General features: G+C 41.1%; 1 protein-coding gene across 1 annotated transcript in view; it reads left to right on the top strand.

Annotated features, from left to right (window-relative positions):
- The window catches only part of LOC132893547 (solute carrier family 26 member 6-like), a 30891-nt gene extending 7443 nt beyond the window's left edge, over window positions 1-23448 (top strand). The window contains exons 3-19 of the mRNA XM_060932738.1: window positions 5053-5163; window positions 5274-5446; window positions 5924-6088; window positions 8376-8528; window positions 10781-10863; window positions 10977-11124; window positions 11238-11351; window positions 11653-11730; window positions 11944-12039; window positions 14287-14393; window positions 14476-14545; window positions 18841-18933; window positions 19461-19565; window positions 19644-19808; window positions 19914-19968; window positions 23008-23126; window positions 23428-23448. Coding sequence (XP_060788721.1) covers window positions 5053-5163; window positions 5274-5446; window positions 5924-6088; window positions 8376-8528; window positions 10781-10863; window positions 10977-11124; window positions 11238-11351; window positions 11653-11730; window positions 11944-12039; window positions 14287-14393; window positions 14476-14545; window positions 18841-18933; window positions 19461-19565; window positions 19644-19808; window positions 19914-19968; window positions 23008-23126; window positions 23428-23448 — 1856 coding nt within the window. The remainder of the gene's footprint in view (window positions 1-5052; window positions 5164-5273; window positions 5447-5923; window positions 6089-8375; window positions 8529-10780; window positions 10864-10976; window positions 11125-11237; window positions 11352-11652; window positions 11731-11943; window positions 12040-14286; window positions 14394-14475; window positions 14546-18840; window positions 18934-19460; window positions 19566-19643; window positions 19809-19913; window positions 19969-23007; window positions 23127-23427) is intronic.
- Window positions 23449-23997: the final 549 nt, after the last annotated feature.

Here is a 23997-nt window from a genome sequence, read left to right as displayed (position 1 = left end):
GGGCTTTCAACAGCTTAAACTCAACACTTGCTGAGTGGGCCCTGTCCAGTACTTCCTGGTTGGTGATTTTGTCTTGCCAGTGGATGTTCATGATCATGTGCAACAATCTCATGTGGCATTGTTCTAGCTGCTTTATGTGTTGGTGATGCAAGGTCCATGTTTCACATCCATAGAGAAATGAAGAGATAACTACAGCTTTGTATATCTTGAGTTTTGTGGACAGTCTGATGCCTTTTTTCTGAAAGACTTTTACTCTTAGTCTGCCAAGTTCCTGGCTGGCTTTTTGGATCCTGCTTGTGTTCTCTTTGTTCAGTGATCCATCTGCGGAGATTGTGCTACTGAGGTATGTGAAATGCTCCATGCTTTTTAGTTCTCTCTCTTTCGTGTATTGTCATCATATGTCCAGCTTTGTGTCGTGCAGCCATGCCCTCGTCTCAGGTCCCACTCGGAAGAGGCCCTCCTCTGAAGGTGGTCTATACAGGGGACAAGCGGTGATTATGTGGTTGGCAGTCTGCTCAGGCTCCCTGCACTCACACGCTGCACTGTCTGTTAGGCCCCACTTCTTCATAGAGGTTTTGAAGCAGCCAACCCTGGTGTGTAGGCAATTCAGGAGAGTCCATTGCTGGCGAGGTAGGTCTTCTCCTTCAGCGCCATCTCCAGGATCCCAGATGTAGTGGTGTATACATGTCTGACCTGCCGACTCCCATTCCTGCTTCCATGCCGCCACCAGCCAGGCTTTAGTTGACAGGTCCTCCGGGATAGAAGTGAGCATCTCTTGGGCCGCCAAGTTGTATGGGTGACGGGACTTGAGTCTGCTTGGAGGTGTTGCCATGGTTGTGGTGTTATGGAGGAGGTGCCAATCATATTCCTGGGCTTTCCTTGCCAGGGCGAGGGTGGCAGCCTCTCGCCGTAGGCTGGCGCAATTCCTGCTAGGACTAGCAAGTAGGACATGGGGGTGGGTTTCAAGCAGCCAGTTATGATCCTCAGGGCGTTGGTAATGGCCGCATCCACCATCTTGGTGTGTGGGCTTCTGCTCCAGGTTGGGGCACAGTACTCGGCAGCAGAAAAAACGAGGGCTTGTGTGGAGATACGTAATACCTTTGCAGAGGCACCCCAGGTCGTACCAGCGAGGCGACGGATAAGTGAGACCCTTGAGGTTACTTTGGCCCTCACTTCCTCAAGATGTTGTTTATACGACAAAGTCCTGTCCAGGTGTACGCCAAGGTACTTTGGGGCCTGTTGGAACTCCAGGGGTTTGCTGTTCACCAAAATCTCCAGCTCCCTTGTCGCTTCCTTGTTGCAGAGGTGGAATGCTGCAGACACCGTCTTCCCAATGCTGAGCTGCAGGTGCCAGCTGCGAAGGTAGGCAGCCAAGATGCCCATGTCCTGGTTTAGGCCCTCTTCCACTGCCTTCCATGTTGGTTGTTGCAGCATAATGGCTAGGTTGTCTGCATACCTGTACCTTCTGGATGTTGTTGCAGGTAGGTCAAGGATGTATATACTGAAGAGCATTGGTGAAAGAACAGACCCTTGTGGGACCCCATTTCTCAGGCTCCTAAGCCTGCTACGCTGGCCGTCACTGGTCTGGAGGATGAAGCTGCGGTTCGACAGCATCTCCATGATGAAATTGACCATATGACGGTCCGGGATGGTTCTCAGCAGCTTCAGGTGGAGTCCACGGTGCCACACAGTGTCATAGGCAGCGGTCAGGTCCAGTAGGACAACCCCTGCTTTTGCTTTGGCCTGGAAGCTGTCCTCAAGGTCTTGTGTGAGCAGGGTTACTTGGTCCACCGTCGATCTGCCCCAACGGAAACCAGCCTGTTCCCTTGGAAGCTGTGGGTCTACTACAGGTTCAATATGGCTGTGAATCATCCTCTCCAAGATTTTAAAAGGAACGCAGAGCAGTGAGATTGGCCTGTAGGCCTTGGGGTCATCCAGGGGTTTGTTGGGTATCAACAGGGCTATGACAGCCGCCCGTCTCCATGTCCTTGGGAGTTTGGACTTTTGGAGGCACGCTGAGAAGAATGCACACAACCAGGCGGATGTTGTTTTGCTCTGGTGGATCACAAACTCTGGATGGATGTTGTCGGGGCCTGGTGCCTTGCCTTGTTTGAGTTTGGATATGGCATCCCTGAGCTTGGTTGATGTAAATTTCCCTGACAGGTTGGCATTAACACTGGCCGCCCTGGAGAGGGCAGATACCTCGCGAGATGTTAAGCGGGCAAAGTCTTTCTCTGCACCTGGGAAGCGGCCATTTTTAGGAGCTGGGCTGCGATGGCGTTTGCTGTCACTGGGCACTTGGGGGATGTTGTACTTCTACCTGAGAGCTGATTAATGGTCTGCCATGCCTTATGGCTGGAATGGGTGAAGTCAATTGACTCGACGAGCTCCATCCATCTGGCCCTGCGGGTGACATCCAGCTTCTCAAGAAGTGCCATTGCCATTGCATCCACTTCAGCTCTTGATCCAGCCTGCTGGTGGGCTTGCAGGAGGTGGTTACACTCTTCATCCCAACCTGGGATGTAGTTTTTGTTATAGCCTCATGGGATAGATTTTTTTGCTGCCCCTATCAGCACTTAACAGTAGGCTGCGTATGCGGCATCTACATCAGGAGTGTCTGGGTCCAGAAGATTGGTGGATGTTCTCTCAGTCTCTGCAGCAAATGCATGCCAGTTGGCCTTCCAGAAGTTCCACCTCCTGCCAGGTTTCCCCGAGACCGGCTGCACCAGTGATGGAATTCTGATGACAGACAGTCGGTGGTGTGATCGGGGGAACCTGTCAATGACCCTTCTCTCTGGCATCGGGTCATTACTGTGGAACCCAGTAGAGGTCTGGGTTGGTGAATGTGTTCCATCTGGAGGAGTAGAAGGTTGGTGGTTCTTTGGGGTCAAACAGGAGCCGGGCATTGGTGGTGGAGATTCACTCACTCAGTGTCTCACCGTCTGGTGTTGTATGGCTGTAACCCCAATTGGTGTTCTGGCAGTTGAAATCCCCAGCGTAGATGGCAGGTGCCGGGGCAATCGGGAGGTCTGATGTGGACAGTACTGATGGTGGGGGCTTGTACACATTCACAACCGTTGTTGTCTGTATCCTCGTGGACATCCACTCGAGGCTGGAGCCTGGTGGGGATTAGCCTGTGGCTGTCCAGCTGAGGTCAGACCTAACAAAGGTGGCCATCCCATGCTGCCTACTGAGGATGGAGTCGGCGAGGTGGAACCCAGGCAACCTGAGGAAGTCTGCTTTTTCACAGTGTGTCTCCTGAAGGAGGACAACTGCGACTTCGTGGGAGTCGGCGAGGTGGCGTATGATGTCCAGTTTGCCAATGGTGAGGCCATCAACATTCAGCTGAAACACTGACAGATCCTGACGCTTGATGGTAGGGATGGCCGCCCGCCCTGACGTGAGCTTGCATCCCCCCAACCTCTTGCACCCTGGTCTGGCAGCGTGACGATTTGGTGGCGACATTAGTTTCATGAGCTGGTCTTTCACCATTTCTCATTACTTGCAGGAGAGGCCGCGTGGAGGCTGTCGTCTTCTCTCCCATGCTTTTTAGTTGGACTGTGTTGATGGTGATGTTTGGCAGGGGCCAAGTTGTGTTCGGGGCTGCTCGGACCAGGACCACTGTTTTCCCTAGGCTGATTGTCAGGCCGAAGAGCCTTGAAGCTTCTGCAAAGCGGTCGACAATCACCTGCAAGTGGTTTTTTACTATAGACTTTACTATAATATTATTGCCAGCCATGCAGTTGGGCAATACAGTAAGCACAAAAAAGCAGGTGGATGGTGAATTTTTTAGGTCATTCTGCAACAATGTATAGTAAATAGTAAAAAAAAAAAATAATAATAAAAACAAATTTAAAAAAGGAAGGAAATGAAAGAAATGCCATAGAACAAAGATCCCTTCAAAAATAATAAAATGAAATGTTTAAACAGTAATAAATGAAACAAAGTCAATATTTGGTGTGTGACGACCCTTTGCTTTAAGAAAAACAGTAGTCTCAGGTACAGTTAGGTCAGTTTTATAAGGAAATGAGCTGTAGGTTTTACTGAGCATCTTACAGAACCAGCCTCAGTTCTTCTGGACACTTTAACTGTCATACTCCTTTCTTATTTTGCACCAAAATCCAGCAGCCTTTATTCTGTCTTTTGTCTGAAAAGTGTCTCTTATGTAATATGCTGCTTTTTTTTATTGACATGCAAACATTTGTTGTAACATTTCATTTTTAATAGTTAATCATGCCAGTGAAATATTGTGTAAGGTTCTTCTAGTATAATTCATTAGTATAAATATGCAGGTGACTATAGAAAACTGTGCGCGTTGATTGGTTGAGAAATTCAGACTATTTCTCAATAAACATCTCGAGCGATTCAACACAATGGTGGCCAATCGCTTTGTCACCGTAAGTGAGGAAGAATTTCAAATTATGAAAGAAAATGCTGGTCCTAAAAGCACTAAAGATGCTATGGAATTTGGTCTAAAACTATTCAAAGGTAGCGTGGAATTGTGATTTATTTTTTCCATTTCAAAACAAAGTATTTTATGTGACTCGGCATAGATAAGTGACACAAGCCTGCATGTGCCTTTATTACATTTGCATCCCGCTTTCGAAGTTTGAAATAAAGGATTTTTTAAAATATGATTTTTAAAAAATAATCACCTGCATATTTATACAAAACAGTTATCCGCTTCAGGCTCAGTGAATATTGGTGAATAATAACCTCAACTTTGTCTCAATTATTTTTCACCGATATTCACTTTGCCTTTGGCGAATAGTTGTTAATTATCACACATTTCATGAGAACATTGTTCCTTCTGCAAAAGTGTTAAAATGTTATTCAAAGCAAGTACAGTATACAGATTTTTTAATATCATATAAGTGAGAAAAGCATGTTAGTTACGTAGACTCATAGCGCCAGTCTAAAATTCAAGAAGAAAACACTGAATAGCAAACTTGTTTTGGTTGCTCAACTACATCTGTGGTGACTGATCACAAAGCACACAGGGACAATGTGAAAAAAAACATCCAGAGAACATGTGTGTCTGTGTGTGGAAAGGTATGGCGTATGCAATGATCGCTTCTGTCCCACCTGTTTTTGGCCTCTACACATCCTTCTACCCAATCCTTGTCTATTTCATCTTTGGGACGTCTAAGCACATCTCAGTAGGTAAGCATGCACACACACACACACACACACACACACACACACACACACACACACACACACACACACACACACAAGGAAAGGATGACTAAATCACCCACTTGCTGTTGTAGGTACGTTCGCAGTGGTGAGTGTGATGGTCGGTGGTGTGGCAGAGCGTATGGCTCCAGATAAAGATTTCATGATGCTTAGTAACCTCTCCAACAACAGTATCGACACTGTGGCTCGTGACGCTGAGAGGGTCAAGGTTGCTACAGCTGTCACCTTTCTATGTGGCATCTTTCAGGTTTGTTCAATCTGTGTGTGTGTGTGTGTGTGTGTGTGTGTGTGTGTGTGTGTGTGTGTGTGTGTGTGAGTGTGTGTACTATAGTCAGAGAAGCCTATAAAATAAATCCCCAAAATTCCTCAATACAGAATGAACACAAATCCAAATAATCTCAAACCAGCCCTTCTAGTACCAACATCCATGCCATGATCAAGTCCTACTTGATAGCTTGGAGTATTGAGCTAAACTGTTTACTGTGTTGATTTTTTTCTGTCGGAGTAATGTTCCTGAATGTTGATGCTCAAGTTAATTAACATTTTACCTTTGTTAGCACAACATTCAGTTTGAAACAAGCCACATGTATTATGTTCTCAAGATTTCTCTAAGGGTCCTACACCAATTACTCATTCAATAAGTTTTTTTGCTTGTTAACACTCACACTCTCTCTGTGTGTGTGTGTGTGTGTGTGTGTGTGTGTGTGTGTGTGTGTGTGTGTAGGTGCTCTTAGGCCTAGTGCGGTTTGGATTTGTGGTGACATATCTTTCTGAGCCTTTGGTTAGAGGCTACACAACAGGAGCAGCTATTCATGTGATTGTGTCCCAGCTTAAATACACATTTGGGATCAACCCGCACCGCTACTCTGGACCGTTCTCTCTTATATATGTGCGTATCAACACTTCACATACACACATACAGGCAACTTTAGACATGGTCACGTGGCAATTTATTAAGCTTTGCTGTGTTAAAGCAGCTTTCCTATTTTTTCTTCTTAAAGATGCAGTTTATAATGTTTTTGGTCCGATAATTATCACAGAATTTAAGATACCTTAGAGCAGGAGTTCTCAGACTTTTTGTATTCAGGGATGTCTTTAAAAATAAAATAAACAGTGCAAACTCCCTACATACAGATTTCTTTTATGTTCATAATATAGTTATTCTTGTAAAGAATATTATTTACAGGCGATGGAGACTGTGACAGTCGCAGATTAATGAAACCAAAGGCAAATAAATCCAAAATGTTAAGCAAAGTCAAGGTCGGTGAACAGGCAGAAGTCAGGTGATGTACAAACGACAGTACTTGGGCAAGAGACATATAGTGCCCACCACAATTATTGGTACCTCTTGTAAAGATCAGTATTAAAAAATATATAATAATAAATGGAAAAAAAAAGATTAGAAAAAAAATCCACCTTTTTTTGAAGTTGCTTCATCTCACACTGAAAAAATGAGAAAAATCCAACCTTTAATCCTTCACCAAGAAATAATTATTTTCAACAAAAACACATATGCCACTATTATTGGCACCCCTGCATACTTTCCAAATGATTTGTTGGCATGGAGGTGGCGTCTGATGGTGGTTTTGGAGACTTGGAAACCTTAAGATTTTACTTTTACTTGTAATTCACCAACAATGATCCTTGGGGATTATTATTATTATCATCTCATCTCATTATCTCTAGCCGCTTTATCCTTCTACAGGGTCGCAGGCAAGCTGGAGCCTATCCCAGCTGACTATGGGCGAAAGGCGGGGTACACCCTGGACAAGTCGCCAGGTCATCACAGGGCTGACACATAGACACAGACAACCATTCACACTCACATTCACACCTACGGTCAATTTAGAGTCACCAGTTAACCTAACCTGCATGTCTTTGGACTGTGGGGGAAACCGGAGCACCCGGAGGAAACCCACGCGGACATGGGGAGAACATGCAAACTCCGCACAGAAAGGCCCTCGCCGGCCCCGGGGCTCGAACCCAGGACCTTCTTGCTGTGAGGCGACAGCACTAACCACTACACCACCGTGCCGCCCTATTATTATTATTATTATTATTAGCCTCTCTTACCACCTTCCCTGTATGTGGGGGCAAAATAAACTTGGCTCCTCTTCCAGGTGAGTTTGTAACAGTTCCAGTTGGTGTCCACTTTTTTTTTTATTATTGCCCTAACAATAGAAATGGACATTTACAGCTGAGTAGCTTTTTTTTTTTTAATAACCAAATCTGTTCCCTTACTTATGAAGGTCCACACACTTCTCCCTCATTTTGTTTGTGTTCTCTTATCTTTCTCATGTTGATGGATGACTAAGAATTTGGCCTCTGTGTCACCACATAATAACTGTGTTCCCCAGTTAATCAGGAAGTCATGAATTACAGCTTGAAAGTTCCTACACACTCCAGTCAACTCAAAAATGTACAATTTAAATGGGAAACATGCTTCAGGTACATTGTGTTCACTATAATTTCCAGAGGTGTTAATAAAAGTGGAACATGTGTTTTTGTTAAAAAAATATTTCTTGATGAGGGATTTGTTTTTCTCTAAATAAGTTTGTCAATTAAAGGGTTTTTTCCCCTCATTTTTTTCTAGTGTGAGATGAAGCTACTTCACTAAAAGGTTTATTTTTTTCTAACCCTTTTTACTGATCTTAAGGGGTGCTAATAATGATGGAGGGTACTGTACACATGAATGATAAACTGGAAATGTAATTGTAACAAGAAAACACTAGCATATCATCAGAAGGCTTGGTATCATCAGGTACAGGACACTGAGCATATACTCTGCAGTGAAAGAGTGGTGTTGGTGTTCACATACACCGTATGTGGTAATCCATATGTCCATATGTCAATCCATATGTGGCTTTGATTGGATTGACTGCAATCCCTTTTTCATATACTGTATCTTCTCCCATTGAAGTGTAACTGCTGCTTTAAATGTAAAGATATGTAGTCTGTCTGGTGGGGTGGGTGGTATCAGGAAAAAACTTGTCAAGGAAAACTTGTCAATGTTTGACTGTAATTGCACCTCACCTCACAGACAGCAGAAAGCTTCATAAATGACAAACTGATCCTTTGTAATGAGTAGCTCAACCTATACCTGACAGTAAAACACAAAAACTTTATTATTGCTTCCTGCTAACTTTTTCTCTGTCTTGCTGTCTGTCTCTCCTTAGACGGTGTTGGATGTGTGTTCTTTGATGGGAGAGACAAACATTGGGACACTGGTTGTGAGCATTGTAACCATTTTGTGTCTGATCTTTGCTAAGGAATTGAATATCTTTCTGGCACGCAAAATTCCTGTTCCTATTCCTGTTGAGCTTCTTGCTGTGAGTGAATTCAGACATCTATACCCCACCACCACCACCACACACACACACACACACACACACAAAATGTTTGTATACATTTTACCTAAATTAATATTGGCGACATGGTGGTACAGCAGGCAGCCTCACAGCTCCAGGTTCAATCTTCTGCTTGGGTTACCATCCTCCCTGTAGAGTGTCTTGCAAAAGTATTCATCCCCCTTGGTGTTTGTCCTGTTTTGTTGCATTACAAGCTGGAATTAAAATGGATTTTTGGAGGGTTAGAACCATTTGACTTACACAACATGCCTACAACTTTAAAGGTGAAAATTTTGTTTTATTGTGACACAAACAATAATTATGACATGCAGTTATGTTAGCATGTGGCAGGCATGGCCTGAGGTTGGGCTGAAGTGCCCTTGAGCATAGCGCCTAACCCACAACTGCTTCCCGGGGCGCTGTAGCATAGCTGCCCACTGCTCTGGGTATGTGTGTGCACTCATTGCTCACTTGTGTGTGTATGTGTGTGTTCACTACTTCAGATGGGTTAAATGCAGAGGTTAAATTTTATTGTGTGTTTAAGTCTGCACTTGAGTGTACGTGTGACAAATAAAGGCTTTAATTAAAATAGATTTTTGGGGGGTTAGTACCATATGATTTACACAACATGCCTACAACTTTAAAGGTGAAAATTGTTTTATTGTGACACAAACAATAATTAAGATGAACAAACAGAAATCTGGTGCGTGCATAGGTATTCACCCCACCCACCCACCCCCAAGTCAAAGGTCAAAGATATTCACACACACAGACATACAAAAAAAAAAAGGTGGCTCTACAAAGTATTGATTTTTTTTTTTTTTTTTTGGGGGGGGGGGGGGGGGGGTGAATACCTACCGTATGCACAATCCAGATTTTTGTTTTTTCATCTTAATTAGAAGAAGAAGAAGCAAGCCAAGAAGCCTTTATTTGTCACACTCAAGTGCAGACTTAAACACACAGTGAAATTTAACCTCTGCATTTAACCCATCTGAAGCAGTGAACACACACATACACACACAAGTGAGCAATGAACACACACACATACCCAGAGCAGTGGGCAGCTATGCTACAGCGCCCGGGAAGCAGTTGTGGGTTAGGTGCTATGCTCAAGGGCACTTCAGCCCAACCTCAGGCCATGGCTGCCACATGTTAACCTAACTGCATGTCATAATTATTGTTTGTGTCACAATAAAACAACAATTTTCACCTTTAAAGTTGTAGGCATGTTGTGTAAGTCAAATGGTTCTAACCTTCCAAAAATCCATTTTAATTCCAGCTTGTAATGCAACAAAACAGGACAAACACCAAGGGGGATGAATACTTTTGCAAGACACTGTATGTCTTTGACAAGTTGTCCTGTGCATGATCGCATCACATGCATAAAATATGTCAGCAGATAGGATTGGAAAATATGTCTAATTTGATCAGACTCTAATTCAGCATTTCTGCCAAATATTAACCATGATATCAAAACTCAGTTTCAAACTGATCCATATTTAATTCTTAAAATCCAGCTAATTCACCAGTGAACAAACAGATTCAAAAAATATAAATCACATGTAAACAATCATATATTCATGCATGCGACAGTTGTACAGTATTTGTTCATTATACGGTAGTTATGCACCTAACGATGATGCATGATGGCATATTTACTGTTGTTAATGATTTTATTAAAATATTTTCACCAAGTTCCTTCCATCCATCCTCTGTAGCCACTTAGCTTGTGCAGAGTTGTGGGCAAGCTGGAGCCTATCCCAGCTGACTATGGGCAAGAGGCGGGGTACACCGTGGACAAGTCACCAGGTTATCACAGGGCTGACACATAGAGACAAACAACCATTCACACTCACGGTCAATTTAGAGCCACCAATTAACCTAACCTGCATGTCTTTAGACTGTGGGGGAAACCGGAGCACCCGGAGGAAACCCAAGCAGACAGAAAGGCCCCTGTCGGCCACTGGGCTCGAACCCAGAACCTGCTTGTTGTGAGGTGATAGTGCTAACCAGTACACCACCATGCCGCCATTTCCACCAAGTTCAGATTTATAAATGATGCAGATGTATTTATGTTTATGTTGGGGGGAAAAAAGTTTAAAATCAGCTAGACTTAAGTGTAGAAATAAAATATGGAGATAGATGCATTTTTATTATATTTGAATTCTCTCTCTCTCTCTCTCTCTCTCTCTCTGTGTGTGTGTGTGTGTGTGTGTGTGTGTGTGTGTGTGTAGGTTATTCTAGCTACTGTAGTGTCATGCAACTTTAATTTCGAGGATAAGTACAACGTGGATGTTGTAGGTTTGATACCATCAGGGTGAGTCTTTATTTATTTATTATAAATGTCCAAAAACACAGCCAGTGTATAGATCTGACATGAATTAATAACTGTAAGCTAATTCACTAAATAATATTCTACTGTATGTTTAGTCTGCGGGCTCCGGTGTTGCCCATGTTCTCTATGATGGGATCTATGATTGGTGATGCGTTTGCTATAGCTGTTGTGGGTTATGGTATTTCCATCTCTCTTGGCCGAACCTTTGGTCTCAAATTTGGCTACAAAGTCAACAGCAACCAGGTCAGAGAGACTCATAAATCAATTAACAGTATAAGTTCACTGACTTCTATGACATGCCATTAATGCCTGGAAAATCCCCATGTTTAATTATTAATGGTTTCTCCCTGCTATAGGAACTGATAGCATTAGGGTTGAGCAACTTAGTTGGTGCCATATTCCAGTGCTTTGCCGTCAGCTGCTCCATGTCTCGTACTATGGTGCAGATTAGTACAGGGGGAAAGACTCAGGTCAGAATACTGCATAAAATCTTCAAGAAAATATTTTTTTTCTGGAATCTTTCCAACATCATAATTTTTACGATATGGAGTTACGATGGAGAGTAAAAAGAGCAAAAAAGCAAGATTTGTTGAAAATTGAAAAAAGAAAAATAACACAGTATGAAAAAAAAAGATTTTCCTCCATCTTGTGTGTATGTATCCAGAGATAATTTTATCACACAGTGATAGTGATCAGATTCCTTTGAAGGCCAGTGTGCTTGAGCAAGAAAACTACAACGATGATTACCTCTCTCTCTCTCTCTTCATTTAGGTTGCAAGTGCTCTCTCCGCTATAGTGATCCTTGCGATCTTGTTAAAGATTGGAGAACTCTTTGAAAAGCTGCCTAAGGTATCCAGAATGTGGGCCATTAAAAAGATGGAGAGAGAGAGAGAGAGGGAGAGAGAGAGAGAGAGTGTGTGTGTGTGTATTACCTAGAATGAACCAAAGTAATTACATATATACTGTATAGCATGGATAACACTGAAATGTTACATATACAGACATTGGTTCTGTTGTAGGATGCGTGATAAAGGGTGTGTGTGTGTGTGTGTGTGTGTGTAGGCAGTACTGGCTGCTATTATCTATGTGAACCTGCATGGCATGATGAAGCAATTCACAGACATTCGAACACTCTGGAGGAGCAACAGAATGGACATGGTAAGAGAGAGTGAGAGTGAGAGCAAGAGAGATGTTATTAATTTCATTTTAATTTACGGGGTGGCGTGGTGGTACAGTGGTTAGCACTGTTGCCTCACAGCAAGAAGATTCTGGATTTGAACCTTGCAGCTAAGTGGAGTCTTTCTGTGTGGAGTTTGCATGTTTTCCCTGTGCCTGTGTGGGTTTCCTCTGGGTGCTCTGGTTCCTTCCACAGTCCAAAGACATGTGGATTAGGTCAAGAGGCTACCCTAAATGGCTGTCTGTTCTCTATATTAGCCCTACGACAGATTGGCAACATGTCTAGGGTGTACCCTGTCTCCCAAGGTCAGCTGGGGTTGGCTCCAGCTCACCCACGATCCTGACAGATAAGAACTCTAGACCTAAGAAAACCTTGAGAGAAACAGGACTCTAAATGGTGCAGCCCTTCCTCTTCTGAATTAGTATACAAGTGTACAAAGTAATGCCAAACAGTTGTAAATGTGTCGAAAAGATGTTTAGTATGAGCATAGTGTCAAAGACTGCTTGTTATCCAGATGAGATTAGCCACAGCAGCAGGAGATGATTAATCTATATGGAGTTCTACAACCCCAATTCCAAAAAAATTGGGATGCTGTGTATAGCCTACTGTAAATAAAAACAGAATGCAATAATTTGCAAATCATGGAAACCCTATATTTAATTGAAAATAGTACAAAGGCAACATATCAAATGTTGGAACTGAGAAATTTTATTGTTTTTTGAATGCTTAGCAACATGTTTCAGAAAAGTTGGGACAGGGCAACAAAAGACTGAAAAAGTTAAGTAATGCTAAAAAAATAATTTAGGTTAATTGGCAACAGGTCAGTAACATGATTTGGTATAAAAAAAAAAGCATCCCAGAGAGGCAGAGTCTCTCAGAATTAAAGATGGGGAGGCGTTCACTGGTCTGTGAAAGACTGTGTGGGCAAACAGTGCAACAATTTAAGAATAACGTTCCTCAATGTAAAATTGCAAAGAATTTAGGGATCACATCATCTATGGTACATAATATCATTAAAAGTTTCAGAGAATCTGGAGAAATCTCTGTATGCAAGAGACAAGGCTGAAAACTGATGTTGGATGCCTGTGATCTTCAGGCCCTCAGGCGACACTGCATTAAAAGCAGACACGTGTCTGTCATGGAAATCACTGTATGGGCTCAGGAACACTTCAGAAAACCATCGTCTGTGAAAACAGTTCATTACTGCATCCACAAATGCAAGTTAAAACCATATATAAACAATATCCAGAAACACCACCACTGTCTCTGGGCCTGAGCTCTTTTATGATGGACTGAGGTGAAGTAGAAAATTGTCCTGAGGTCTGACGCATCAAAAGGTGAAATTTATTTTAGAAATCATGGATGCAACGTCCTCCAGGCTAAAGGGGAGAGGGACCATCCGGCTTGTTATCAGTGCACAGTTTAAAAGCCAACATCTTTGATGGTATGAGGGTGCATTAGTGCACATGACATGGGTAGCTTGGACATCTGGGAAGGCATCATTAATGCTGAATGATATATACATGTTTCAGAGTGATATGCTGCCATCCAGACAAAATCTTTTTCAGGGAAGGCCTTCCTTCTTTCAGCAAGACAATGCCAAATCGCTTTCTCCACATATAAAAACTGCATGGCTCCGTAGTAAAAGAGTCTGGGTGCTAAACTGGCCTGCCTGCAGTCCAGACCTGTCTCCCATTTAAAACATTTGGCACATTATGAAGCACAAAATACAACAAAGGAGACCCTGAACTGTTGAGCAACTGAAATTGTATATCAGGCAAGAATGGGACAACATTTCTCTTTCAAAACTACAGCAATTGGTCTCCTCAGTTGCCAAACATTTACAGAGTGTTTTTAAAAGTAGAGGTGATGCAACACAGTGGTAAACATGCCCCTGTCCTAACTTTTTCGAAACGTGTTGCTGACGTCAAATATAAAATGAGTATATATTTTTCAAAAAACAATAAAATTTTAGTTTCAACATTTGATATTTTGTCTTTGTACTATTTTCAATGAAATATAGAGTTTTCATGATTTTCAAATGATCACATTCTGTTTTTATTTACAGTTTACACAGCATCTCAACTTTTTTGGAATTAGGGTTGTATTACTACAGTGGGTTATATGTTGTTTATTTTATTCCTTTATAAATAGAGAGCCTTGTGCTTTCAGTCTGTGGACAGAAAATGTACTATTACTTGTTTGTTTACTGTGCTGTCCATCTGCAGCTGGTTTGGTTGATGACATTCATTCTCACTGTGCTGTTAAATCCTGATATGGGTTTGGCTGCATCCATCGCCTTCTCCCTGCTCACCGTTATATTCAGGACACAGCTGTGAGTGTTCAAAATAATATGCACATCATTTACACCTTAAAACAAACCTTAACATTAACATCCTTCATTCTCTGTCTTTCAGATCGAAGTATTCTGTCCTTGGTCAGATTCCTGGCACTGATATCTACAAACCCATAGAGGACTATAACCAGGTGCAGGAAGTCAGTATGTAACATGTACTTCATGGACAGGAAGCTATTCTTGGCAGTTTGAGTGACTTATTCTTCAAAAATTGCACTAGTCGGTGAGACTAGAGAAAGCAGGTGTTATGTAATCAGTAACTCTAGTGAGTGGGCAGTCCCTGTAACAGCTTTAGAAGGTGTAATACAATATACAACATCAGGAGGAGTAAAAAATCCTATAGATTATGTGTCACACATTAAATCAAGCTGAGCTGATTCACAATATTCACAGATTGAAGTCTTAGCATTAGGTTATGAGGCTTAAAACAAAGTTTCACCAATATTTGTGGGGAATACCAATTAACATGTTAATTGACAATAAGCCTATCTTACTTTGTTTGGAGAACACAAGAGCCTTCCTTCAATGGCACCTACACATGTTCAAAGATTGACCATCACCTTATCTGCATACGATTTTAAAATAATGTATACCAAATCTGAGGCTCATGGAAATGCAGATGTTCCAGGTTGTTCCACTTCCTTTAAAAAAAAAGTGGCTCCACTGAACGCTAAATAGGTGGCCAGAGCTACTGAAATAGACTGTGAACTGTCACGAGTTTAGAAGTATGTCATGGAAGGATGGCCAGGTCATGCAAAGGAGAAACTGAACGCATACTTGTGATGGTGGCTCAAGGACATCCCCATCTAAACAGCACATCACTCTTCGCTCTACCGTCCCAATGGTGCTGAAGGGACAGTGCCACTTTAGCACCTGTGTTTTGGACCACAACAAGCAGCATCGCCACAGGGTAGAATCAGCCAACTATACATAGCTGGAGTGGCTTAAGTGCTGCTTCCCTTCACCCAGAAGAGTATCAGAAGGCATTGCCACACACAAAAATCAATGATTATTAAGGTTTGAACCAAGTGACAATCAAAATTGTTATCCATTACCACTAGTCCCAGCAATGCTAGAACAGCTATGAGAAACTTGTATTTTCACTATACCAGATCTCAGAAGTGCCTATAACCTAATCTACATTTGTAGAGGAGATGAGTAGAATTACAACTATAATGATTTTCCTGGTTTCACAGTTACAGTGGTGCTTGAAAGTTTGTGAACCCTTTAGAATTTTCTATATTTCTGCATAAATATGACCTAAAACATCATCAGATTTTCACACAAATCCTAAAAGTAGATAAAGAGAACCCAGTTAAACAAATGAGACAAAAATATTATACTTGGTCATTTATTTATTGAGGAAAATGATCCAATATTGCATATCTGTCAGTGGCAAAAGTATGTGAACCTCTAGGATTAGCAGTTAATTTGAAGGTGAAATTAGAGTCAGGTGTTTTCAATCAATGGGAAGACAATCAGGTGTGAGTGGGCACCCTGTTTTATTTAAAGAACAGGGATCTATCAAAGTCTGATCTTCACAACACACGTTTGTGGAAGTGTATCATGGCACGAACAAAGGAGTTTTCTGAGGACCTCAGAAAAAGCGTTGTTGATGCTCATCAGGCTGGAAAAGGTTGCAAAACCATCTCTAAAGAGTTTGGACTCCACCAATCCACAGTCAGACAGATTGTGTACAAATGGAGGAAATTCAAGACCATTGTTACCCTCCCCAGGAGTGGTCGACCAACAAAGATCACTCCAAGAGCAAGGCGCATAATAGTCAGCGAAGTCACAAAGGACCCCAGGGTAACTTCTAAGCAACTGAAGGCCTCTCTCACATTGGCTAATGTTAATGTTCATGAGTCCATCAACAGGAGAACACTGAACAACAATGGTGTGCATGGCAGGGTTGCAAGGAGAAAGCCACTGCTCTCCAAAAGGAACATTGCTGCTCGTCTGCAGTTTGCTGAAGATCACGTGGACAAGCCAGAAGGCTATTGGAAAAATTTTTTGTGGACGGATGAGACCAAAATACAACTTTTTGGTTTAAATGAGAAGTGTTATGTTTGGAGAAAGGAAAACACTGCATTCCAGCATAAGAACCTTATCCCATCTGTGAAACATGGTGGTGGTAGTATCATGGTTTGGGCCTGTTTTGCTGCATCTGGGCCAGGACGGCTTGCCATCGTTGATGGAACAATGAATTCTGAATTATACCAGCGAATTCTAAAGGAAAATGTCAGGACATCTGTCCATGAACTGAATCTCAAGAGAAGGTGGGTCATGCAGCAAGACAATGACCCAAAGCACACAAGCCGTTCTACCAAAGAATGGTTAAAGAAGAATAAAGTGAATGTTTTGGAATGGCCAAGTCAAAGTCCTGACCTTAATCCAATTGAAATGTTGTGGAAGGACCTGAAGCGAGCAGTTCATGTGAGGAAACCCACCAACATCCCAGAGTTGAAGCTGTTCTGTACGGAGGAATGGGCTAAAATTCCTCCAAGCCGGTGTGCAGGACTGATCAACAGTTACCGCGAACGTTTAGTTGCAGTTATTGCTGCACATGGGGGTCACACCAGATACTGAAAGCAAAGGTTCACATACTTTTGCCACTCACAGATATGTAATATTGGATCATTTTCCTCAATAAATAAACGGCCAAGTATAATATTTTTGTCTCATTTGTTTAACTGGGTTCTCTTTATCTACTTTTAGGACTTGTCTGAAAATCTGATGATGTTTTAGGTCATATTTATGCAGAAATATAGAAAATTCTAAAGGGTTCACAAACTTTCAAGCACCACTGTATACTTTGTGACCATATAGGATAGAAGCAAGTTATTTATAATCACGCGATCTGTAATCACCCAAATGAGGATGGGTTCCCTTTTGAGTCTGGTTCCTCTCAAGGTTTCTTCCTCATGTCGTCTGAGGGAGTTTTTCCTTGCCACCATCGCCACAGGCTTGCTCATTGGGGATAAATTGGGAATAAAATTAGCTCATGTTTAAAATCTTTAACTTTCTGTAAAGCTGCTTTGTGACAAAGTCTGTTGTTAAAAGCGCTATAAAAATAAACTTGACTTGACTAGAAGACAACATTTAGCACCATATCCGGCCACTTTGACTATCATGCAATGCCATACGGGTTCTTGAATGCTGCCTCTGTCTTCCAAGCATTTCTCAGTGACATCCTGTCTGTCATGCTGGGAACATGTATCATCATATACATTGAAACTATCCTGGTTTAATCCCTATTGTTTGAGAATCATGTGAACCATGTCAAGCAGGTTATAGTGAGACTCTTAGAACACCAGCAGCATGGCAAAGGAGAGACATATGAGTTAAATTTCCCTGGGCTCACATTTCTGCACTGTCATAATCAAGTGCTCTCGCTGAATGGCCAGTTCTAAAAACTATCAATGACCTTCAGAGATTCTTAGGGTTTGCAAACATCTAAAAGTGATTTATTCACAACCACCACTGGCGCATCCCTCACTTCTATATTGAAAAAGAGCCCATGCAAACTTGCTTGTAACCCAAGCAAGTTACCATTCCCCATGGCTTTCATTCTGACACACTCATTCTCCACCTCCATGACTGTCATTCATTGTGGAGGTAGAGTCATCCAAAACAGGGGTGGGAGCCATCCTTTCTCAGAAGAAACAAAATGGATGAAACACCCAAAGTGGCCTTCACAGATCGAATGGTCTACTTTTCCTGAGAACTGTCCCAAAAAGAATGTAACTATGATGATCACATCACACACATCACATTATCTCTAGCCGCTTTATCCTTCTACAGGGTTGCAGGCAAGCTGGAGCCTATCCCAGCTGACTACGGGCGAAAGGCGGGGTACACCCTGGACAAGTCGCCAGGTCATCACAGGGCTGACACATAGACACAGACAACCATTCACACTCACACCTACGGTCAATTTAGAGTCACCAGTTAACCTAACCTGCATGTCTTTGGACTGTGGGGGAAACCGGAGCACCCGGAGGAAACCCACGCGGACACGGGGAGAACATGCAAACTCCGCACAGAAAGGCCCTCGCCAGCCCCGGGGCTCGAACCCAGGACCTTCTTGCTGTGAGGCGACAGCGCTAACCACTACACCACCGTGCCGCCCCTAACTATGATGATACTAGTGAAATTTTCTTTTGAGGAATGGCGACACTGACTGGAGGATAAGAACATCCCTGTGTAATTGACATGGATCATAAGAACCTAGAGTATCTCAAAGGGGACAATCATTTAACCAGTCGAGAAGCTAGATAGGCCCTATAGACAGACAGATAGATGCCTTGAACCAGAGAGTTGAAGAATGTTCAAAGGGAAAACAGACCTCTTTACATTGTTAGTTAATGTAAAACTTATTGTTTGTGTGTGTGTGTGTGTGTGTGTGTGTGTGTGTGTGTTGCAGGTTACACAGATTCCACGTCTTGTGATTTTCCGATGCTCTGCTACACTGTACTTTGCGAATGCGGAGATGTATACAGAACACCTCTATGAGAAGGTGATCTCAAACACACTTATACACTCATAAACAGTCCTGCTATGGAATATTAATACCGGTTGTTGCCTTCATATCAAAACCCAAGACAATATCTAAAACTCAGAAAAGTGATTCAGGTCAAAGCACAAAGAAATCCATAATAAGCCAAAGGGTATGTACAGAGAATGGTCCAGAAAGAGTCTCAAGAAAAAACACAAACACTGAACACAGATCAAAGCATCAGAACTTAAAATGGATAGTGGCAAAACTTCCTAATTATCATTGATCATAGATATTTTGCTATCATATATGTGACAATAACATTGCCCAGGGCATTTTCAGTATAAAAGCTATGTAAATGCATTTATAAGAGCAGTATAGAGTGTCTGAATGAAGTATAGCATGAAATTTTGCATATATCTTTACCGCAGAATTCTTCTTATGTGTTTCATATTCTGTATTTATATATTGGTATTGTAGTTTATACATACAATTTATAGCACTTGAAAGCCCCCACAATGAAATACCACATCTGTGTCTGTGTGTAGAGCGGGGTAGATGTACCTAAACTCCTCATGCAGAGGAAGAAGCTAGAGGCAAAGAGACTCAAGAAAGAGAAGAAAGAGGCTAAACGAGCAAAAAAACAAGCAAAGGTAAGACTATAAATCAGGATCCCATGAGTTGAAGTTGTATATGTATCTCTAGGAGTCTGAATTCTCTGCTTTGTCCAGTTGAAGGCTGCAGAAATGACAGAAAAGGAGGAACAAAATGAGGTTGCAGTGGCAGTGAGTCCAAAGGATGACCAGGGCCCTGACCCCACTTTGCCCAAGGCCATCATCCTCGATCTGAGTCCACTGAACTTCCTGGATACAGTGGGAGTGAAAACATTGCGCAATGTGAGAACCCTAATGTCCAAGATCACAGCTGTATTATACATACGCGATATAAACAAATAATAGGTATCATTTAATGCACAATAATCTATCATCTCACTTTTTCAGATCCATAAGGACTTTGGTGATGCTGGAATTAAAGTGCTCTTATCAGGCTGTCAGTGTGAGTAATGAACACTAACACTGTGTGTGTGTGTGTGTGTGTGTGTGTGTGTGTGTGTGTGTGTGTGTGTGAGAGAGAGAGATGCTGCACTCATTTAAGGAAGGAACATAGCACAACAATTTCAGCAAAAAACATTTGAATTGAGTATTTTTTTACATATATTATGCAAATTTGTTTTGATACAGTAATGTGACAAATCCAAATTCTTGTCAACACTTTGGACCACTTTTATGACAAAGGTTTTCCAATGTCTTATTTTTCAAATAATAGTATGTTTCTCTCAAAACCATCAGGTACAATTACATATGATAAATTATTATCTCAAACTTTATGACTGGACTTGGCTCATGCATGGATTTCCATGAGCACCAAATGGGCACAAACTGTGAAATGAATATAATTTTATGGAAAAATAAAAAAAATAAGAATAAAGAATGAAAACAATTTTATTAAAAAATACCGTATACCCATATCTTTATGCTCAAAATATTACAAATTTTATGTTATCCATTGTGTAGATTAATTTTTGCTATATTTTTTATAAGGGGTGCCAATAATTTTGGAGTTGACTGTAGATTTAACAATCTGGTCTGGTTGAGCTGAAGTGTGTGAAAGCATGTAAAAGCTCTGAGAGCACTATACATGCTGACTCTGGAGGAAACACTTATACCACATTATAGCCACCTTTCCATCTCTCTCTTTCTCTCTCTCTGTGTGTGTGTGTGTGTGTGTGTGTGTGTGTGTGTGTGTGTGTGTGAGGAAAAAAATATTTTAAATATACGCCAAATATTTTATATGTAAATATATATTCTAAATTGGCTTGAGAAATGCAGTACCAGTCAAAAGTTTAGACACACCTACTCATTCATAGATTTTTCATTCAAACAGTAAATAGCCCTATTCCACAACTGGAGTAATCCATAAAATTAGATGGAAATGAGTGTTTTACTGGGAAATACGCCACTCGTATTTTCCATTCGTGCTACATCCAGGACATGGAGAACCCAAACCGTGACATAAATCTCTATATGTCACTTGTGAGGAAATCAATGAATTGTTTTGATAAATTTGGGTACTTTTCGTTTGTGAAGGTGTCTACGTATATAATAAAAAGAAAATCACACGTTGGCTTGAAGATATGAAGTTTATCTTCTCATGTTGAAAAACTCATATTTTTCATATGAAATACATCCTGGTTCTGCATGACATATTTTCTGATATTTCACTCCAATGATGTCACTCCCAGTGTTTTCCCACTGACTAGATGAATGTTGTCAAAATGGCAAACCGGTTCAAAATTAAAATTCTTTTGATTAGCTTGCATTTTATGGACGTGTCCATATAATATAAAGAACATTACATGGTTGTAGCAGTTCAATAGGAGTGGGTGGAGCACAGAGGACGGCAGGACAGAGATCAGGTTTGTATGCAGGCTTTTCATTGCCACACTTTTCAGTCTAACAATGTTTTCTCCGCACAATAGAGACACAGACACACACACTAGCGTCTCGTCCCGGGGATGAGCTCCTCTGCTCTCGCTCTCCCTCCCTAAATAGGGCACGGTCACTGGGAAGACACACACAAACACAGGTTAATTGCAGTCAGGTGTAGTGATTCTGCCACTTACCTTCCCTGACTCCGCCCTCCTGTCACAGACCGGCGCTTGACCACGCCCCCGCTGCCACAATGGTGGTGTGAAGATATGAAGTTTATCTTCACGTGTTGAAAAATCTATCACTCATTTGCTTCGCTCACTCTTGAATATGTTCACCATTCAAAGATAAACTTCATATCTTCACGCAGCCATGTAATATTCTCTATGTATGTCAAGATACGCTCAACTAAGTAAAGAGAAACAACATCCATCATTACTTTAAGACATGAAGTGTCTTTTAATTAATAAAAATAAAGAAAAAACATTGAATTAGAAAGTGTGTCCAAACTTTTGGCTGGTACTGTATATTGTTTGTGAAATATGTGATTATTCTATCCACATTCACTGGGTATGAGCAATCGTGCGCTCTGATTGGCTACTCTACTACTAGACTATCAACTCATATACCGTGAGTACATAAAAACAAAATGGTGGTGCACAAGTTAAATATATCACTTTGTTATCAAGTATTTAAAAGAAATAGAAATAGCTAAAAGAATACAGTCCCCCACCAAATATTTCCTGTTCAACACTCCAGCCTAGTCAGTGGCGGTAATGCACCTTTAAGTTGGTTTGCCAACTGCCAAAAAACCCAAAAGAAGATGAAGAAAATGGTGGAGTGTATTGCTGAACCAACCGAGGATGAAATTAAAACTCTATTCGAAAACAAACCACAAAAAATACAAAAAAGCAACAAAATATGGAATGAACGTATTTGATGGTAAGAACGGTTTTTTTTTTCAATAATTATTATAGCATTTTCCACAAATTGCTACTGTCATTTCTCTGGTTTGTTTACATTCTAAGTGAAAATGATTTTGTCAGACGTTTTGTACAAAGTTTTTATCTATCAAATTTGTAAAAAAATAAAAATGCTCTGTTTCTTAAAATCCAGTGAATATGGATAGAATAAAACAGTTATTCCACTCCATCTCATCATACATGGCTTATAGCCAACTCGACGCTATGCAGATTCGTGGAATAACTGTTAAATATATTTACTAATTAACCCTAAACCTCAGTGCTTCTGAGGCTGAAACATGTATGGCTGAAGAAAGACTTCCGTCAATTACAAGTCATTTCATGACTGTGTATATTTTGTCTTCCATCTATCCATCCATTTTCTATTCTGCTTACTGTATCTGTGAACCTGCTTGGTTGAGGCAACAGTGCTAACCAACTATCACCATGCTGCCATATTTTCTCTTAGCTTTTGCATTTCATGTCATAGATTTTAATATATTTTGAATATATTTCATACTTAGCATCCAAATGTATTAAAGTGTATTTACAATATATTCAACATATATTTTTGACACTTTTTCTGTATGGACCTCTCTCTCTCTCTCTCTCTCTCTCTCTCTCTCTCTCTCTCTCTCTCTCAGCATGTGTTACTGACAGTTTGGAGAAGGGAGATTTCTTCAATGACAAAGTCACAAAAGCGATTCTGTTTTCCACTGTTCATGATGCTGTTCTTCACTGCCAAGAAGAAAACAAAGAGGAGGTCAGACATCAGCACACACACACACACACACACACGAATTAGAAGAAATGGCATATTGTTGGCATTTCTTCACAGTGAAATAGTTTTTAGGCTATGCTTACAACACACACACACACACACACACACACACACACTGGGATTGCACTTAATTAGAGCACTGGCAAAGTGGAAGTGCTACATTACTGCCGTCTTTCCATTGTAACACTTAAATAAGTCTTGTGATGACTACACACACCATTTGGCCACACACACACATAAATATGCATATACAAGTAACATGTTATCTCCTCTTTTTCCACAGCCTAAGTCCACACATCTCTGAACCTGAATCCACCTCATATGGAGCATCTCGGATTTGGCAATGAGCCTGTAATAAATCTTAAAACTAACACCACTCTGTTAAAACCACTTTGTTACAGAAATATTGTTGTTGTTCTACTTGTATTTCTTAAAAACAGCCTCATTAATACTGTAAATGACCAAATGTTATAGCCGATAGCTGTGGTGACATCATGATGGGCAGCATAAACATTAGCATGTTATTATATTGAGACACAAAGCTGCCAGTGTATAATGCAATTTATATAGCAGAGCAGGTTCAGTGTGACATCTTTCAGACGTTCCTTAAATAACTGAGGACATGACATTAGCTCCAACATTGAGTGATTTGATGCAATAAATGGACTTAATACAAATGTGTACATAATTTCCATCATAATAAAATATAATGCACCAACATTTTGCCAAAAAGTGAAATGAATTACCTGTGAAAATTAAGACTTAACAATAAAATTTCTTTATTTTTTATTTGACTACACATGTAATAAAAATAGTTTCCATGCTGTTTTATTGGATACATTTTAGATAATAT

This window comes from Neoarius graeffei, chromosome 10, assembly GCF_027579695.1.
Source record: "Neoarius graeffei isolate fNeoGra1 chromosome 10, fNeoGra1.pri, whole genome shotgun sequence".
Classification (NCBI taxonomy): domain Eukaryota; kingdom Metazoa; phylum Chordata; class Actinopteri; order Siluriformes; family Ariidae; genus Neoarius; species Neoarius graeffei.
The sequence above is the reverse complement of the archived record's forward strand: the minus strand, read 5'-3'. Positions and strand labels throughout refer to the sequence as shown.